Below are 16,744 nucleotides of genomic sequence, written 5' to 3' on the forward strand. Positions count from 1 at the left end.
GTGCACTTTATAGAAGACTATATAATGGATTAATGCAATATCTTTGATAATGACTTAATATGAAGATAGGGTGTACTCATGTTCCTTCTCAAACTCAGTCTTAAGAATTATTTGAAAAGACTGCATAATGTAATGTTTTCTGTGTATGGAAATGAGAGCAATAATCTTTCATCTTTGAAAATAACTTCAGAAAACTCAAGGCAAGACACTGCAGGCAGAATCAGAATTTGCAGTCTTTTTTGTGAATAAATTTTGTAAATAGGATCTTTAAAATAATGTATCATATATATGACTTTTGTAGGTCACTAACTCATTTTTGCAGAGTTTGTGAAGCTAAATATTTAACGACATTGACTTCTGGAAACTGAGTGTAGTTGAGGTCCAAACAGAATTTTTATTTTTTTTTTTTTTTTTTTTACTAAATTTAAGGACTCTGAAAGCTGGGTGACTTTGGCCCACATATTTCTCTTCTTTGGTCTTCAACACTTCATTTATTTTTACATCTTTTACACAGAGCTTTTTATAAAAAAACAAAACCGGTTGTTCAATACTTTCTCCACCTGTGAGCACTTTTGTTGAACTTCTTTTTACCTTTGACAAGGTGGCTCTGCATTGTTAAGATCTTACAACTTGTCAGGACAGACACATCTGTCTGTAGTAGGTTGCCTTTTCAATTGATGAATCTGGATTGTGTCTTTTTGGTCAGTTTTAATGAACACTGAATGTTCTTTGAAAATGTTTGTCTGTTGCAAAATATTTATTGTTACATACCATCCAGCAATCTTTAAGGATATTAAGCCACACTTTATCCAAATGTCTACACCTTACTGGATTGTTCTAATATTAACGAATGTATTTTCTAAGCAGATTTCTGTCTTAGTAGTATCTAAGTCTGGTTACATATTATTTGGTGATAGCATGGGGGGGTTTTTCCCCACCTCCATTTTGGGTGCTTTGCACTTTTTGCAGTTACAAGGAATTAAACCGCTAAACCTTCATAAGGGATGACCCAGAAATGTTTAAGATGTGTGGTGCTTCTGTTGTTCATTGTGTAATGGAAAACTGATTTCTCCCAAGTGAGTAAAAGAAACAAAAAAAAACCCTGATCTGTGTTCTTTTTTGCTTATTCTCGGTACTGTTAGCAAGAGGGTGTTTTATTGTTCAGACTGTTCAGTGATCTTTCATTTTAACAGAAGTTTCAGTATGAATATTCTCAAAAATTCATCCTTAGCACCTAGCCAACTCTGTTTCAAAGGGAATGTAGAGTCAGTCAATCTACTTCATGCAACCCTGTCTCTTCCACTAGTACTGAGTATATAGATTATCACAGTATTTATTTGAAATTTTCAGTCCAATTAATGTGTGTTTATAATGCAAAACTTTTAAAAGCCTAGGGAACTTTTATCTTTTAATTTCTTGGAACATATCTATTTTTTGAGCAAGTGCTGCTTACTGAGGGTCAAAGGCAACAATCCCTTGCCTTTTATATCAAATCAGAGTAGAAAAATAGTCATATTTTGTAGTTGTTCATTATACTGATGGAAACTACAAACACTGGTCACTTTCATTAGGTGAGCTGTTAAACTATATATTGCTATCTACATATTGCAGTATGATTTCTTTTAAAATTAGTAATTCTATTTATACATCTATGTATAACTGATACTTACCTGACTGCCATTATAAAGGCTTATCCTTTTCTCATCTGTTTAGAATGCTGGTGCTTTCCAGTACCTACTCTTTTCTGAATTAAAAGCTTTTTAGTTTAAACTTGATGAAGGGGCAAGGGGGCAATTTTAAAATGCATTGATGGCATCTTTTGTGGCAGCACTAAATAGTACATCTAGTTTGAAGTCTCTCGGCATTTAGTTACCTCTGGTCCTATAGCAGTAGATTTTTCTGAATTTTTTAAAAATAAAACCCATGTAAACATTATTCAGCAGTAAGAGATGAATTAGCTAGTATAGCAACCTCTGATCACTGCTGCATAGATGAATGTTGTTTTTCTATGTCTCTGTTACTTTTTTTGATCACAAAAAATCTGTGATCAAAGAAAAATGTGTTTATTAAACTCATATGTAGTGTACTTATTTCTTGGCCTAAAATACAGCTTCCAAAGTGAGAAATTCAGAACACTTTTCTGTCACAAGACAAAACTTACTTGAATGTTGCACCAATTCGCACACCTTTTATTATAGAATTTATGTGAAGACTACCCAATGACAGAATGATACAGCAAGTGTGAAACCATGTAATTCTGAGAGCAATATTTTAAAAAATTCTCAGGAGAAGGCATACGGTATTGAGAATTGCATCTAAGTTTAGATTACATTTATAAGTATTGCTTGTAATATCTGTATCTTTATTTTGCAAAACAGAAAAATCATGGGGACTGATTTATAAAAGGGTTGGTTGTAAGGTGTTACTGCCCTTCTGGTTTTTGTGTTTGGATATTAATGTAAATAAAGGTTTCTATTTAAAATCAGAACTTGGTGACACTGTATGAGCTAATACTTTAAGGCTGATTATCCAGTAAAGATCAGAGAAAATTCCCTGCTTTTACTGATGAAAACTGTGTATGAAGAATGATTTACATTTTATCCTAGTTGGCTGTAAAAGCTGAGACCTTTCACTTAGGAGGTACACATTTAGCACTGACAGCAACTATAATTTATGTCTTTTTCAACTTAAATAGCAAGCTCTAGAAGACCCTTTCATTAAATATCAGCTCCTTGTGTCACATGCAAGTCTCACAGCTCAGTATATTCTATACAGGGACAAGATAACTTTTCAACCTTCTGACTGATGAGTAACATGTGCAGTAACAGTAGCCCTACAGGATTTTAATAGTCACAACCTCACCTTCCCAGGGACTATGGGCTAAACACGCAAGGGCGTGCAAATTTTTTAAAAATCTAACCTCATATTCTTTCTCCATGCACACTGGGAATGGCAGACAGCTAAAACTTTTCCCTGGAAAGCAAAAAAAAAAAGGTGTTTTTGGGGAACTTAAGTATTTTTTTACTTACTTGTATGAATCCAAGATCTCATAATCTAGTAGATTTTTCTGATAATCCATGAAATTTTAACAAGTTATAATGAAAATACATGGCTAGAATAAGACAGACATTCATATTTTACTTCCATAATTTAAAAAAGCTTGCAAGAAAGTTTTGGGTAGCGTATTTGACTTATCACATGTGATACAAATACTCAAGTCCAATCTTACTTAGCATATACAAAGACTTCACCTCTGCTTTTCGAGGAGGGTTTTTTTCTCATTCCTAAATTAAAGTACAACTTTTGAGTATGGGGTTGTGGTACCAGGGATCTATATGCCTGGATATAATTCTGCTTGATTTTCCTAATTGCAAAAGCAGGAGGGGTTTCAAAATAATTTCCGTGCTATATTTTTATATTGCATTTCTACAAGGGCAAGTAAGGTTTGCACTTTGAAAAAAAATACCTCTTCGTTAGGAGTGAAGGCCACAGTTGGTTGAGTCTGTCCCATAAGCACCCTCAGGCATTTGCCTTTAAAAACAGGTAGCAAAGTAACATGATAGAAATGATAAATACAAATCTCACCACTAGTGCCTGTACTACAACATACGTAATAATGTTCTTATGAAACTACTAAGATAATTCTGTACACTGTGCTTCCTTAGTAAAATTACAGGTTTTTTTCCCCTATGAAAGGCTTTGAACAGTAACTGTCATTCAGAACATTTATTTTTTTGCAGGCTGAAGTATAACTAGATTATTGACTCTAAGTATTGAACTCTCAGAGCTGCCTTTTTTAAAAATAAATGTAAAAGTTACACTGCAAAGCAAATGCTGCTCTTTCAAAGGAACTGTTTTGGTTTTGAACTTACAGTATAATATTACCACATAAAAAAATGTTCCTACACATCTGATTTTGTCAAAATTTAAGATGTACATTTACTGAGATTTTTCAGTACCTTAACATTTTGAGAAATGGTGTGTGGGCATTACACTCTTTTTTATTAACAAATTTCTTCACAACCTGAAGGAATTTATTTTCAAACAGTACACTGATCAATATTTACACAACCCCTCCAAAAATCTGGCATCCTGTAGTCAAGATTTTCTCTAATCTTCATAGTGACAATACGATGGACAACTAGATGTGGAGCTAAAATGTATCCTCAGAGGAAATTGAAGAAATGCCATGGTGTTGAGAACACTTGGTGCTGCTGACTTCACTTCCTGAATCTTTTCAAAGTTCTTTTCAACATTGCCTTTACCCCAGTGATATGCAAAAGCATCCTTGTTTTCTACATCTTGCTTCGGAGTTGTACTTGGCTTTGAAGTTTTTCTCATGACAACTAAAGATACACATGAACTGGAAACTGTTTTAAGGTCCCTTCAGCTGTCTGTGTAAATACTGCCACTGCAATGGCAGTCCTCTTTGGGATGTGGGTGGGTTTCCTCCTCTGTCAATTCCTGAATCAGCATTAGTTGTGTCTTCTTGAAGTAAAATGCCTGATGAAGCAGGTGAGGTATAATCCAAAGCAAAAAAGCAGGTACAATAGTGGATTTCAGAGACCTGTATTTCTGACAGCATTTCCTATAATTTCACTGCTTCTATTCAGCTCAGCAGTGCAAACATTCTATTTCAGCCTCAGACTTATCCAGTCCTTCAGGTGAATGTTACAATTCATTTAGTCTGTACATGGAGTCGTCCCATCCAGTTTGTATCCTCATGGAGGTGCAGCAGCTGGGGGAGATTAGCCCTCCCAGCCTTCCCATAGTTGTCCTCTTTAAAATAAAACAAATGCAGTTTAGTGTATAATATTCTAGTAGAAAGTAGTAAGAAAAGTATTTTTGATGGTTCCATACTGTAAAAAACAATGGAAACACTGTGAACCACCAATAAAAGCATAGCAGGTGTATGACAGAAACAAATGGTGTTTGAAACTTCAACCTGTACAAAGCTCATTAATTCAACCTCCCTTTTGGTTCTAAAGCCAATCTTAGATCTCTTCAATTAGCAATAAAACCACTGCGTTATATGAGCAACTCCTCTCAGGCAAGAAGACCAGACTGTGCCTAGGAAGGGACTTCAACTTGTGTTTTCCACTGCACAGTTTGAGAGCACATTATGGTGTTTCATGAATTGAAGTCTCTGCCTTCTTTTTAAGGGGAGATTTAGAGACAGTAACAGGCAACGGTAACTTTTTAATAGACTGAAATTTGTACCTCACTTCTGAGCTCTGGCAGTTTGAAAACTACCAGGTCGTCATCAAGTTTTAAAGGGCAGCTCGGTAAGAAAAAAGCTGTTCTAGATACAAATCTGTCTTGTAGTCTACTTTCTGTTTTAAATTCATTTTTCTGCTCACAGCGCAAGGCTGTAGTTGGATAAAGAGCAAGAAAAAACATGATGACTCACTACTCGTGAGAAATGATACTTGGTTTTGTTCTTTCTGGATTGTGTAAAAAAACCACTAGGTTGTTGCCCTGAAAATTAAACGTTCTGATCTTGTTTTCATAGTTTCTAGCCACTTTCTCAGGAAAGTAACTAAAAACATAGATGTCTACACGTTCTTTCCAAGAAACATCTTTTGACGGACGTTTCACAAGACCAGTGTGATTGGGAAGGTGGTAACCTAACTATCCAATCCCTGGTCATTGTTGAGAATCTATAAATACTGGAGTTGCAAAATAAAATTATCCTTTTCCTTATCATACATTGAACCGTGTCCTACAGCAACACTAGGTAACTGCTACTAGTTTAAATTTAGACAAAACCGATTTATTGGTCTTTAATTTTTACTGGCAATTGATCATAACTGGTTTCTTCAACTGAGCATCTGCCTTTACTTGTTTGAAATTGCCTTGACCTTAATGATCCAAGATTTCCAAAAAACATATACCAAGAGGTTTGTGCAGCAATAGCTGTTAGTAATGATGGCAGTATCATAGTTCTTGCATAATTTAGAGGACTTTCCTCCTAAGCATTCTGTGAGAACAGCTGATGATGTTAAAAAGGTGGTGCATGCAAAAAGAGAAGGAAAAAGATAAGTAAAAGTTAATGCTTTTGGTGAATTGCTCCCAACTCACAGTGATGACTTGGCAGATGATGGTCTCTTCACATCTGGCCATTTTCGACGCTGAAACTGCCTAATTTTCAGCAGTAAAAGGAGAAAAAAAGTTAACCATCACCAAGAAAACAACCAGCACCACAATCTGAAAGATGAGGAAGAAGAAGAATTCAGCCAGAATTTTGACTACTAAGATCAGAACATAGAGTAACATTGAAACAAATAGCTCCAATGTTTCAAAGCAAGTGGGGTGGAAAGGTGTTTCAAATGCCCTTTCAGGCCAGGCCTTTCCATGTGGTTCCAAATCCCACACTTGCTCTTTCAGCATGATGGTTGTACTCAAGACTAAAAATGTAACTTTTTTTTTTTTTTTTTAAATGTACCTGTACTGTTCGTAGCTTCCATCTTTAAGTCCTAGGTGAAGAGAAATTAACAATGTTAGTAGCAATTGCCTGTATGAGGTAAATCAAATAAAAAACTAAAGACTCAAGATTAACAGATTTCCTGGTGCCTTGAATAATCTAGCATGCCCTCACATCTGATCCTGCACTGAGCAGAAGTTTGCAGCAGAACTCTGGAAGTCCCTTCCAACTTGAACTGACCTGTGAGCTTCACAGTGGCAATTAGGGTATTCTTTCACCAGTATTTTTCCTTCCTCGTCTTCTCCCGCCTCTCAACAATACTTCTCACTATGCTAAGTGTCATTCTTCATCTTAAAAACATGACATAACACAAACTGAACATGTACAAAAATCTGAGAATGCAGCTATCTCCTCAGCTGGACATTACTAGTATAAGTAAATCCTAAAATCCTTTTGACAGATTCAAGTTTCATAATGCTAGGAGTCCTTTGGGGTTCTCTGGGGAGTTTGTGAGTGCAATAGAAGAGGCACTTACCAAGATCCATGTTCCTAGTTCTTGGATTGCATTGCTTATACCCTCTGCAACTTCTGAGTTCCATGAGTTGGACATGCATTTGATTAAGAACATCTCTATCGAGCGTGTTCACTGCATTAATTAGCTGCAATAAACAGGGAATTCTTGTTACTAACTATTGCTCTGTAATTAGGTAACTTTTGTAATACAGGTGGTTTATTTGTAACAGGAAAGAGCCACATTATACTAGTTCAAATGATACAGGCCTTAACTATGTCTTGCAGCAATACTTCATGATTGTAATTTATTGTTGATAAGTTACAATTATATGTTTCTTGAGCTGTGATCTCAAGGTCTGTGATCAGATACCTGATATGGATCAGTATTGAGATCAAAATACTCCAAAAATCCAGTAGCAAATTCACAGAACAGGAAGTTATGGGTCTCGTTGATTGTCCTCAAACACCAGTATGTGTTGTTGTTGGCACTGGTACAGGCACAGAAGGGGCCCACTGCAAATTGAAGAGTTATAAAGACATAAGCTACATGCTTCTGTCTTTAGCACTGCTAATTACTTTCTGTTTATGGTATTACTTTATTCCTAGACAGTTACTCTCATTCTCACTCCTGAGCTCTAAAGCAGAGAATGCCTTCCAGCATCAGCTTCTTGTTCTGCACATACCTAACCCACATTACCTGACGAATTACAGTAACATCTTGTCTAGTTGCTTTCTCTGGTTGTGAAACATTCCAGATAGTGAGATACCTTGCAGATCAAGTACAAATGTACTAATTTAGTATCTGTAGCTTATTTGCAGTTGGTTTTATCTCCTTGCCTTTTGTGCAAGAATAATTACAACACTGAAACAGAGATTACTTACTATGGAGAAGACTGTATGTGGCTTTGGTTACAGAGCTAATAAAACCAGTAACTACTAGCAACCCAACATTACTAGCGTAATAACAATAATAACAATACTAGCAGCCCAGTCTAGCCAAAATTTGCCCACCTATTCCTTAGTTTACAGTATTCTTACGTGTCCACAGGGGAGCAGTTTGCCAGTGCTGGTTGTCGTGGGTAAAGCAGGTCAGACCAGGCATGCTGCACGTGTCATTATTTTTAATTCGCTTAAGTAATTTGCGCAGTTTCTTCTTCCGTCTCTGCTCTCGTAGCAGCCACAGCCTGTCTTTCTCCTGTACGGCTTTCCTGCACACATTAGGGTCATACAAACTGTTAGGCTTGAACATACCTAAAACATGACAAAGTAGCTAATAAAATAAGCCTCTTGGAGGGAAAGAATCCACATTTTTTAATTAAAAGGTGTTTCATGCACTGGGAAAAAAAAAGCAGCCACTCTTCAGGTCTCTTCTTCTTTAGATGACCTCTCAAATGGGCTTGTAGGCTTGAGGTTTGCGATGTGCTGTTTCCAAAAGCAGAGACCTCATCTTAAAATTTACAAGGATTTTGATATGGGCTTAGTTCCTTGCCCAGGTGTATCTGTGTTTATGCTTTTTAATACATGATAAATTGAATACTGCTACTATTGCCTAGTGTGTAACTGGTGTGTACAGACCAAATATTAATGTTACATTTTGCACATCCTCTCAAAGGAACAGGCCTTCACTTACTTGAAAGGATGAAGACTGGATCCTTTGTGTCTCAGTTTGCTCTTGTGTTTTGAATGGTAACTGGAAAATAAAAACAGCATTGCTGGTGAACAACAGCAAGACAACTGCCTCTGTTTTTACCACATTATCAGACTGGATTTGAAGCAGATTTAATCCAGTGTCACTTCTTCCATCAATTTATTAGTGTATGTGATGAATAAAAGCAACCTCGCTTGACTGGATCAGGCACTTCCCAGCCTCACTGTCTCTGTTTCCTCAGATCCTTTGTTCACAGTGACACCCGGTGTGCTAACACTGCATTGCAATGTAGATCCACGCCCAGCTATGGTTTACTATTATTTTAGTTTTGACTGGTTGTTTCCCTACATGAGGCACATAGCATAAATAGATTTGTAATTACATTACATTTCTGCAACTGAATATTCCCTAATTTGTTCAGATAATGACAAGTTTATACTACCCTCCTGTTATTTTCCTTCTGAATGCAAAAATTTCAATACCAGCTGTACTTTGTAGGGCTGGGAGGAGGCGTGAGGGTGTCCTCCATTATTACTAACTGGATGTTCCAGGAAAACTTTAACAAGATGGATTAAACTGTCCCAGCAAGAGCAGTCTCTAATATATCCAGAGATATGCAGTGTAAGCAGACATGCACATTCTTGCTGGGTTACTACTGCTTTGCCTTTCCAGAAACTCTTAAAGAATTTTGCAGAAATCTCCTTTCTGTGGAGTTACCAAAGTTAAAAAAAAAAACAAAACCCAAAAGAACAGCCTCAGTCAATGGCAATATTTTCTTCTTGGTAAAGTTACTACCTACACAAATCAGCAAACACAAACTTAGTTTAATAAACATTGTTTTCTAAACAGTACATCTGAATTCAATTAATTGCCAAATTAAAATCCCCTTCAAAACAAATCTTTTGAATTCTTAATACTTTTGGGAGCATTCATAAGTTTAATCAGTATAACCAATTAACAAAGTCAGATTATTAAAGAACTATCTTCTTCGGTCAATTTTCTAATCTTGCACAGATGCTGGGCATTTCATCAACTAATTCTAAATCCTAAATCAAAGCAATTGCAATGCAAGCACTTGACTTTATGTAACTCAGATGATTAATTTCTTTGATTTCAGTGGGATTAGTCATCTTAATAATGCTATGCATGAATATAAGTCTACCTTATATTTGTCTGAAAAATAACATACTTTTTTACATTTTCTGTAAAACATTCACCAAAAATAACAATCTTTTAAATACATATTAAGTAAACTCAGTTATCATTTTGAAAGCAGTGGATTATAAACCAATATAAACATTCTGTCTATTTACCATCTAGAATGATACATCTTAAGCAGTTTTTGACATGAGCTCCTGTAGCCCAAGAAATTTACGATCACCACATTTTAGTGGATCTGCTGTTGAAACTATGTTGCAGGATCCACATGGGCCACATCCACAATACACAACAATCATAAACATATCTGTAGAGGATGTTGCGCCTCTGAGGTTTTAAGCATTGTGTTAAAAAAGGCATTCTATGACACCAGTGTGATAGAGACGTTTTATCCACACCCTCTCACAGAGTCTACTTGGAAAGAGGTGCTTTAGCCACAGCTAAAGCACAGCTGCCTTGCAGTTTTGACTCCATTCAGATACAGCTTTCCTTTTCTTGGTGATCCTCATAGCATTCTGCCACTGTGTCTGCAGTACTTTCAGTGATACCTGTATCTCAACAGCCTCAGAGCTGGCTCTGTCATCACCATGAGCACGAGAAGGTGCTCCATGTCTCTTTCTGAACAGCTTTTCTCAGCGGCAAATTCTGTTTAGGTTACTACATTTTGATTGGAAGATTTTCTGTTGTGCTTATTTGCAGAGCAAGAGGTCGACTGCCCAATTAAACTCCTGACTGGCAGACAGTGGAGTGCCTGTGCAGCAGCCCAACTTCCCCCAAATGCATGCACAGCAGCACAGAAAGCAGGTAACCACTGAACAAACCAGATCCTGATCTCTCCTGTGAGGACATAAATCAATTACACTTGCACACTACAAATAATTATTTGGAAGTACAAAAAAATACCTTAGCTTGTTACAATCACACTCTTCAGGTCGCTTCTTCTTTAGATGTCCTCTGACCTCCCTCAGGTTTTTTATTTTATTTTGCAAAGTTTCAATCTGAAAAGAAAAAAAAAAAAAAAAAAGCACCAAGCAGTTGAAAAAAACCAGCAAGATTTAGTCCTGTTCTAACCTTCTCAAACTCATTCTACTCACACCAAGAGCTTCCTCTTCACTACCTTCCACAGCTCTCATCACTAATAAGCATTTTCAAATTATTTAGCTTTCGAGAAGGAAACTACAGTAGGAGGAAGCTGGTTCAGTTTTCCTGCTCAGATTCTTGACTGAAAGCGGAATGCGGTGCTGCCGGAATGGGGGGACACAGTTGCACGTACACAGTCCTGCATCCACTGTGATTGCGCCTCTTGTGCTCTACAGCACATTTGCAAGGGGAGAAAGGCTGCTCAAAGGAAAAAGAAGTCTTAAATTTTAGCGTGTTCTGACACTGGAAAGGGGATGGGGCAGGATTGATCTCAAATCCCCTCTTCAAAGGTTCTGAAAAAGCAAAGCAGCAAGGTTCTGTCACTTTGCATAGCAGGCTTTAGCAGTGTTTGGATACATGGATAGCAATCAGCAGTTAATTGTGCCAGCCATAGTGTTTATTTTCAATTGCCTTTTTTTTCACTAAATAAAACTCCTGCTTTTGCTCAGTCTGGCTTACACACAGCATGGCTTATTTCCACTTGGCTACTGCAGGCCTCTACCTCAGTCCTCTGCGTAGCAGAAAAATCAAAGGAATCTAATGTGAACAACAGTCTGCAGAACTACTATTAGCCATCAGTGACCATAGGTGTAGTAGAAGCTTATGACTGTTGAAGCAGAGACAGGACAGAGTGTTCAAGGAAAATGGACAAAGAATCCAGCCCTGTGACCCTAAATCAGAAACACAATTGGACAGAAGTGGGTTCTCATCTCCTTTGACACTCCATACTGGCTACATTTTTTGAAGGAAAAACCATGGTGATACTGAAACCGTCCTTTTTTCATCTTAGCAGACTAGAAAGTTTTTAAGTTATCTGCCTTGTGTGTCAATCTCTACAACGAAAGGGGGCCAAGAAGTTCTTACACAGAACTTCACTGTGAATTTATGTAATTTTGTAAGAGATTACAGGATATCCATCCTTTATGCTTCTCTTTGGTATTTGTTCTATTGTTACCTGATCCTTAGACCTGCTTTCATACACAATACACATGAAGGGTTTGAGCTTGTATTATTAAATGTCAGATAAAGTTTTACTGGCAAATTTCATAGGGCAAATTACCTCCAGATTCTCCATATACACAATCCTAAGAAAAAAATTAAATTCCAAAGTGCAAGGTTAAGAAAAGCAGTAGCAAGTGAAATAAATTAATTCTAGAACCACCAAAACTAATGAAGCTTGGGCTTATATATTTGATACTATTGAAGGACTGTGTTTTGAGAGGTTCCCCACTGGGGAACAAGGCTACTAAGATGTTAAAAAGATTAATTTTTCCCCAGGATGGGGACAGCTTTAAGGTTTTTTTTGTCTCATAAGGCATATGACATTTCTCAGCTGTGCCTTCAGTTGCAGTTCTCTCCTCCACTCAGCAACCTGTCTTCACAAACTTGTAATAATTTAATTATTCCTGAAACATCTATTCTGAAATCAGCCAGGAAGTTCAAAAGGTTCCAGGGAGGGACAAAGACACCCAGAGCCAGACAGACACACAGACAGTCAGCATGATCCTATCAGCCCACAGAAGACAATGCTAAAAACACACACTGAAAACATCACTGACCTCATGGTCAATATGAAGTTTATGGTCCTTCCAAGCTTGCAGTGACCTGTACAGATCTGTGTCACACTGAACGGTATCGTTCTCCAGGATATAGCACCTTGGCATGGAAAAGCAAACAGTGTTTATCACAGTGGATACACACACACATGCAATGCAAACAGCTGCTCTTAATAACGTTGCTCCAGGACAAATGAGACCATGGATTGGAAATGACATGCAGAATTCAAAAAGCAATGTTCATTCAAGAAAATACAAGTGTGCTCTGAGCCAGGAAAGAAGTCTGGGTTTGAGCTGCCATGGAAGTTTTTAAGTAGAAAAATTCAATGATAATATTTCTATGAAGCAGAACCTGCTGACTGTTTAATTTCTATATGTAAATGATGCTACACAGGATTCTTGCTTTTTCATTAGCCTTTCTACATAAATAACCATTACTAACTAGCAAGCACTGCAAGTATTACTCAGAAGCAATTTCCCTATGCATAATTAAGTGATGCAGGCCTAGGAGCAAGGATAAAGTACTTCCTTATACAATGTATTACTACACCATAAAGAAAAGAGAAGAAACTCAAAACAACAAACCAGAAGCAAAGAAGTTTTGCTATTTTCTACAAAAGCAATAGAATCTTTCAAGGGTACCTCCTTCACTCTGAAAGCAAAACACCCTCTGACAGTATAAAATCTCTATGTTTCATTAACATCTAGTGAAATCCAGTTTTTAAAATTATTTAATAAAGAAGAAAGCAAAAATCACCAGTTCACAGATTCACCTGGAAAGTTCATTAGTGGTTGAATACTGTGCAGTCATTTCTGAATGTTTGTTTAAATTAAAGCTGAGTATTTGCAATACTCCTTTATTTTCTTTAAACCACCTCATGTATGTTGTCTCACAGCCTTCTTTTCCGCTAAGGATGGCTCATGAATAATGTACAATCTTCCTGACAGCTCCTTATACGAACCTGGGATTCACCCATTAAGGCGGCAAAGTCAGTTCAGTTTGTTCCAGAGGGAAAAAACAAACAGTGATTTTTGGGTCCTGAACATTCATGAGTGCTAGGATAAGACAGCAAAATTCTCTGATGCCTACATTTCCTCATATTGGTGAGTTTCTAGTTCACTTCTGTGAACAGAAGTTAAATGGAAAACAGAGATATCAACAACAGCAGCTACCTGGCTCCTGCATGTTTATATGAGCTAGTCATTAAACAATTTAATGCACGTAACCCATAATGATTGGTGGATTTTCTGATAATTCATAAGTGGAACTGGTGGCTAAATGAATTAAAGTACAGCTGAAGAGACCTCATCAGTCCTGGCTTCACCACTGAGGAAATTACTTCTAGCTGTTAGAGTGGTCAGACAATTTTCTTCCCTCTCTCTCAGTATGTTCCATTTTCCAATGCTCCTGGTCCATCCAACTTCATTCATTATATAGATTTTCCTCTCCTTAGGACAGGTTACAGAAAACTCTGTACAAAGCAGCCAGTGACACAAAACCAGTTCCTGCTCCAGTCAGGGCCTTTGGTCTCCAGCCAGCCCAGATTACCCACTGCACACTGATTTGCAGGGGTAAGGCCTCTCCTGCTTTCATGGAGGTTTAACACCCCTGTCACCAACAGTTTTGCTTGTCCTCACTGGAAACATGCACTAATGAGTGATTACTGTCTCCACCCAGTGCAGAAGACACAAAAGCACTGCTGCAGCCCTTCAGAAGCTACATGCCCCTCTGCACTGACAAAACTAAAACAAAACTGAAGACTATTGTACACATGGGACTAAGAATTTTAGTGAAGCTAGACTGGGTATCCAAAAGGGACAACATGCTTAGCACACTTCAACCCACCCATTTATGTAAAGCAGTGATTTAAGGAACACAAGCTTTTCAAAATCTACCATGTGCACTTACCTGTGGGTCACTTTGATCAGATTAGGGGCTGTGTACTCTGCAATGCTACCTGTTCCACTATATTCCCCCATGTCTCTATCTTCCTCCTCGTTGAAAACAGCCCTCTGCACCTTGTGCTGCTTGGTGATGTTCCTTGGTAAGATGGGCTGGTATCCATCCTCCAAAGCCAGGTTATAGGTGGCTCCATCCACCTCAGGTACAGAACGAATAGAGCGATTCCGGACATAGCTTGGTTTGAATTCTGCATGGAAAAAATCAAAGAGGGCCAGAAACCACATGTTACAATTTGCTCCTCTACATGGTTCTTGGAAAGAAAAGCCCTGGCCCTTACTGTGCTTTTTGGAATTAACTGGATGAGAGTGTTTGTTGCAATTGTCCTGTGAGCTGCTGCTTCCTTAACTTCGGAATGGATGAACGGACGTGTGGGTGGATGTATACCTCAGGCAGAGGGCAGGTACAAGGCAAACACAAAAGAATGGCAAAGGGGAAAGAAAATGCTCTAGTCCAGCACCAGTAAGAACAAGTAGCTGATTCGAATGGATGCTTGCTCTTCCCCCATGATTACCAGATGGCAGCGACTCCTTAAGCACTGACTGTGACAGTCATGACAGCCAGGCCGCAAGTCACCCTCAGGGACCACCTCTCTGTGCTTTTCTGCTGTCCACCATACAATCCTTCCATGCTAGGATTTCTGCAACGCATTCTTGAAGTTGTCCCAGTATTCTCAGTGCTCAGCCTGAGCCTTTTCCCAGTTCTATCTTCATTCTTCGAGGCTAGATCCTTGATTGTTTTGGAAGGGATTAATACCTCAATCCTTACTTTTATCCACATGCAATTTTTTTCTTTGCAATTCTTTTCCTGATGTGCAGCCCAGACAGTCAGTTTCTCTGGGAAGCACCACCCTCCAGTGCTATATGCTCCCTCAAACCCTGCTTCTGCATTTGCAGCTCAAAACCAAAATGAAATATTTGTTATGAATTGCCACTGTGCAGTACGAGATTCTCATTGATCTTTTCCCTATTACTATTTTCCAAAGTTCTCTGTTCCAGCCCAGGTCCCCCAAACTCTTCTTCTGTTTAGTCTGGAATGGCACAAAGAAAACCTAGTTATGAAATCTAAAATCTGTATTTAAATTTCCCTGCTGTATGATAAGGCCCATCTCTGACCGTATTTCCTGCTCACCACCAGCAACTGCTGAGAGTCATTCATTAGGCAAAATCACCCCATTCCTTGATCGAAAAGTACAACCTAGGTACCACAGACTCTTGTGCTCCCTGCCCTAGGGGAGCCTGAGGCTTTACTCTGTATATGAGGCTTGGAGTTACCATAGACAATACTAGAAACAACTGAGTCCCTTGGATCCTTTGGTCACTTCTCATTTAAAGAGACCGAAACACATAGCCCACCTTGTGAGATGGGACTTCTCTCTGCAATCTGATAAATGGAAAATTCAACCAATGTGCCAAATGAGAAGACCGATCCTTCTTGCAATTCCAAGCTCCACAGAAAGGCCAGCTTCTTCAGTCAGATAATCTCCCCAGCAAAATAAGTAGGGGGAAAAGAAAACATGGAACAAGAGGTCAAAGAACCAAAACTGATAAAAAAGTACCTTAACTGTCACACTCTGGCATTAATGCAGAATGACTTCTTTCAATAAACGTTGCATTCACTTCAGATAGACCGCACAGTCTCAATAGCCATTTTGCAGAGTGTGGGAAGCAGAATAAACATCTCCTCCCACCTGAAACTGGGCCAAGCATGATATTTTTGTCAGCATGATGCACAGAAAGCAGAATACCAGCTGGATTGTCCGGCTTTGCACATTTTCCATGTGTGATTCAAAGTTTACTGCTGATATTAAGCCAGGTGAGTCACTACTGAAGGGATAAAAAAAGCCACGAAAGACCAGCCCTATTTCAGGCACCCATTCAGGAAATTTTGAATAAATGAGAAAGAAACTTCCATCTTTTCCAAGGTAGGAGGAAGTTCTAGAAAAGCTATACCCTCCCAATGAGATTCTAAGTATAAACTGCCATTTCTTTAATCATTCCTTCATATTATCTTGTTCAGCTCAGCCACCTAACAACTAATCTTCCTTCCAAGTCTAATACACCAATCCAGCATGCTGGACCTCAGTAGATATCCCCAGGGAACCATCAACTACATGTCCCTGACCAGCTTGGAGCCAGGTTACCCCTCCCTTCGCAGCCAGACTAACACAGCCTTAGCACTAACTACTTGGTGTGGAATGAGGCAGCTCATAAAGGACTGCTTGTATTGCTTTATCCTAACATGCTACCCACAGTGCTGACTCAGTGCTGTGATTAATATCAGACTCTGAAGTGGTTAAAATATTGAATAAGATCAATATTCATTTGTACTGTGCACTCCCATCT

The 16,744-nt window shown here is 38.3% G+C and overlaps 2 protein-coding genes across 16 annotated transcripts in view; one reads left to right on the plus strand and one right to left on the minus strand.

The window, feature by feature from the left end:
• Positions 1 to 10,593, plus strand: part of NCOA3 (nuclear receptor coactivator 3) — a 71,642-nt gene extending 61,049 nt beyond the window's left edge. For all 9 annotated transcript variants that reach the window (XM_058850527.1, XM_058850529.1, XM_058850531.1 and 6 more), the window contains one exon: positions 10,443 to 10,593. In XM_058850527.1, coding sequence (XP_058706510.1) covers positions 10,443 to 10,475 — 33 coding nt within the window. In that variant the 3' untranslated portion in view covers positions 10,476 to 10,593. The remainder of the gene's footprint in view (positions 1 to 10,442) is intronic.
• The window catches only part of SULF2 (sulfatase 2), a 97,123-nt gene continuing 82,475 nt past the window's right edge, over positions 2,097 to 16,744 (minus strand). For 5 of the 7 annotated variants that reach the window (XM_058850538.1, XM_058850539.1, XM_058850540.1 and 2 more), the window contains 10 exons: positions 14,349 to 14,589; positions 12,443 to 12,539; positions 10,647 to 10,741; positions 8,568 to 8,627; positions 7,976 to 8,145; positions 7,308 to 7,450; positions 6,960 to 7,083; positions 6,446 to 6,476; positions 6,082 to 6,141; positions 2,097 to 4,779 (listed from right to left, as the gene is read on the minus strand). In XM_058850538.1, the coding sequence (XP_058706521.1) occupies positions 4,749 to 4,779; positions 6,082 to 6,141; positions 6,446 to 6,476; positions 6,960 to 7,083; positions 7,308 to 7,450; positions 7,976 to 8,145; positions 8,568 to 8,627; positions 10,647 to 10,741; positions 12,443 to 12,539; positions 14,349 to 14,589 (1,052 nt within the window). In that variant the 3' untranslated portion in view covers positions 2,097 to 4,748. The other 2 variants (XR_009278828.1, XM_058850541.1) reach the window with 2 other exon arrangements.

The sequence above is a fragment of the Poecile atricapillus genome, chromosome 15 (genome assembly GCF_030490865.1).
Source record: "Poecile atricapillus isolate bPoeAtr1 chromosome 15, bPoeAtr1.hap1, whole genome shotgun sequence".
Taxonomy (NCBI): Eukaryota; Metazoa; Chordata; class Aves; order Passeriformes; family Paridae; genus Poecile; species Poecile atricapillus.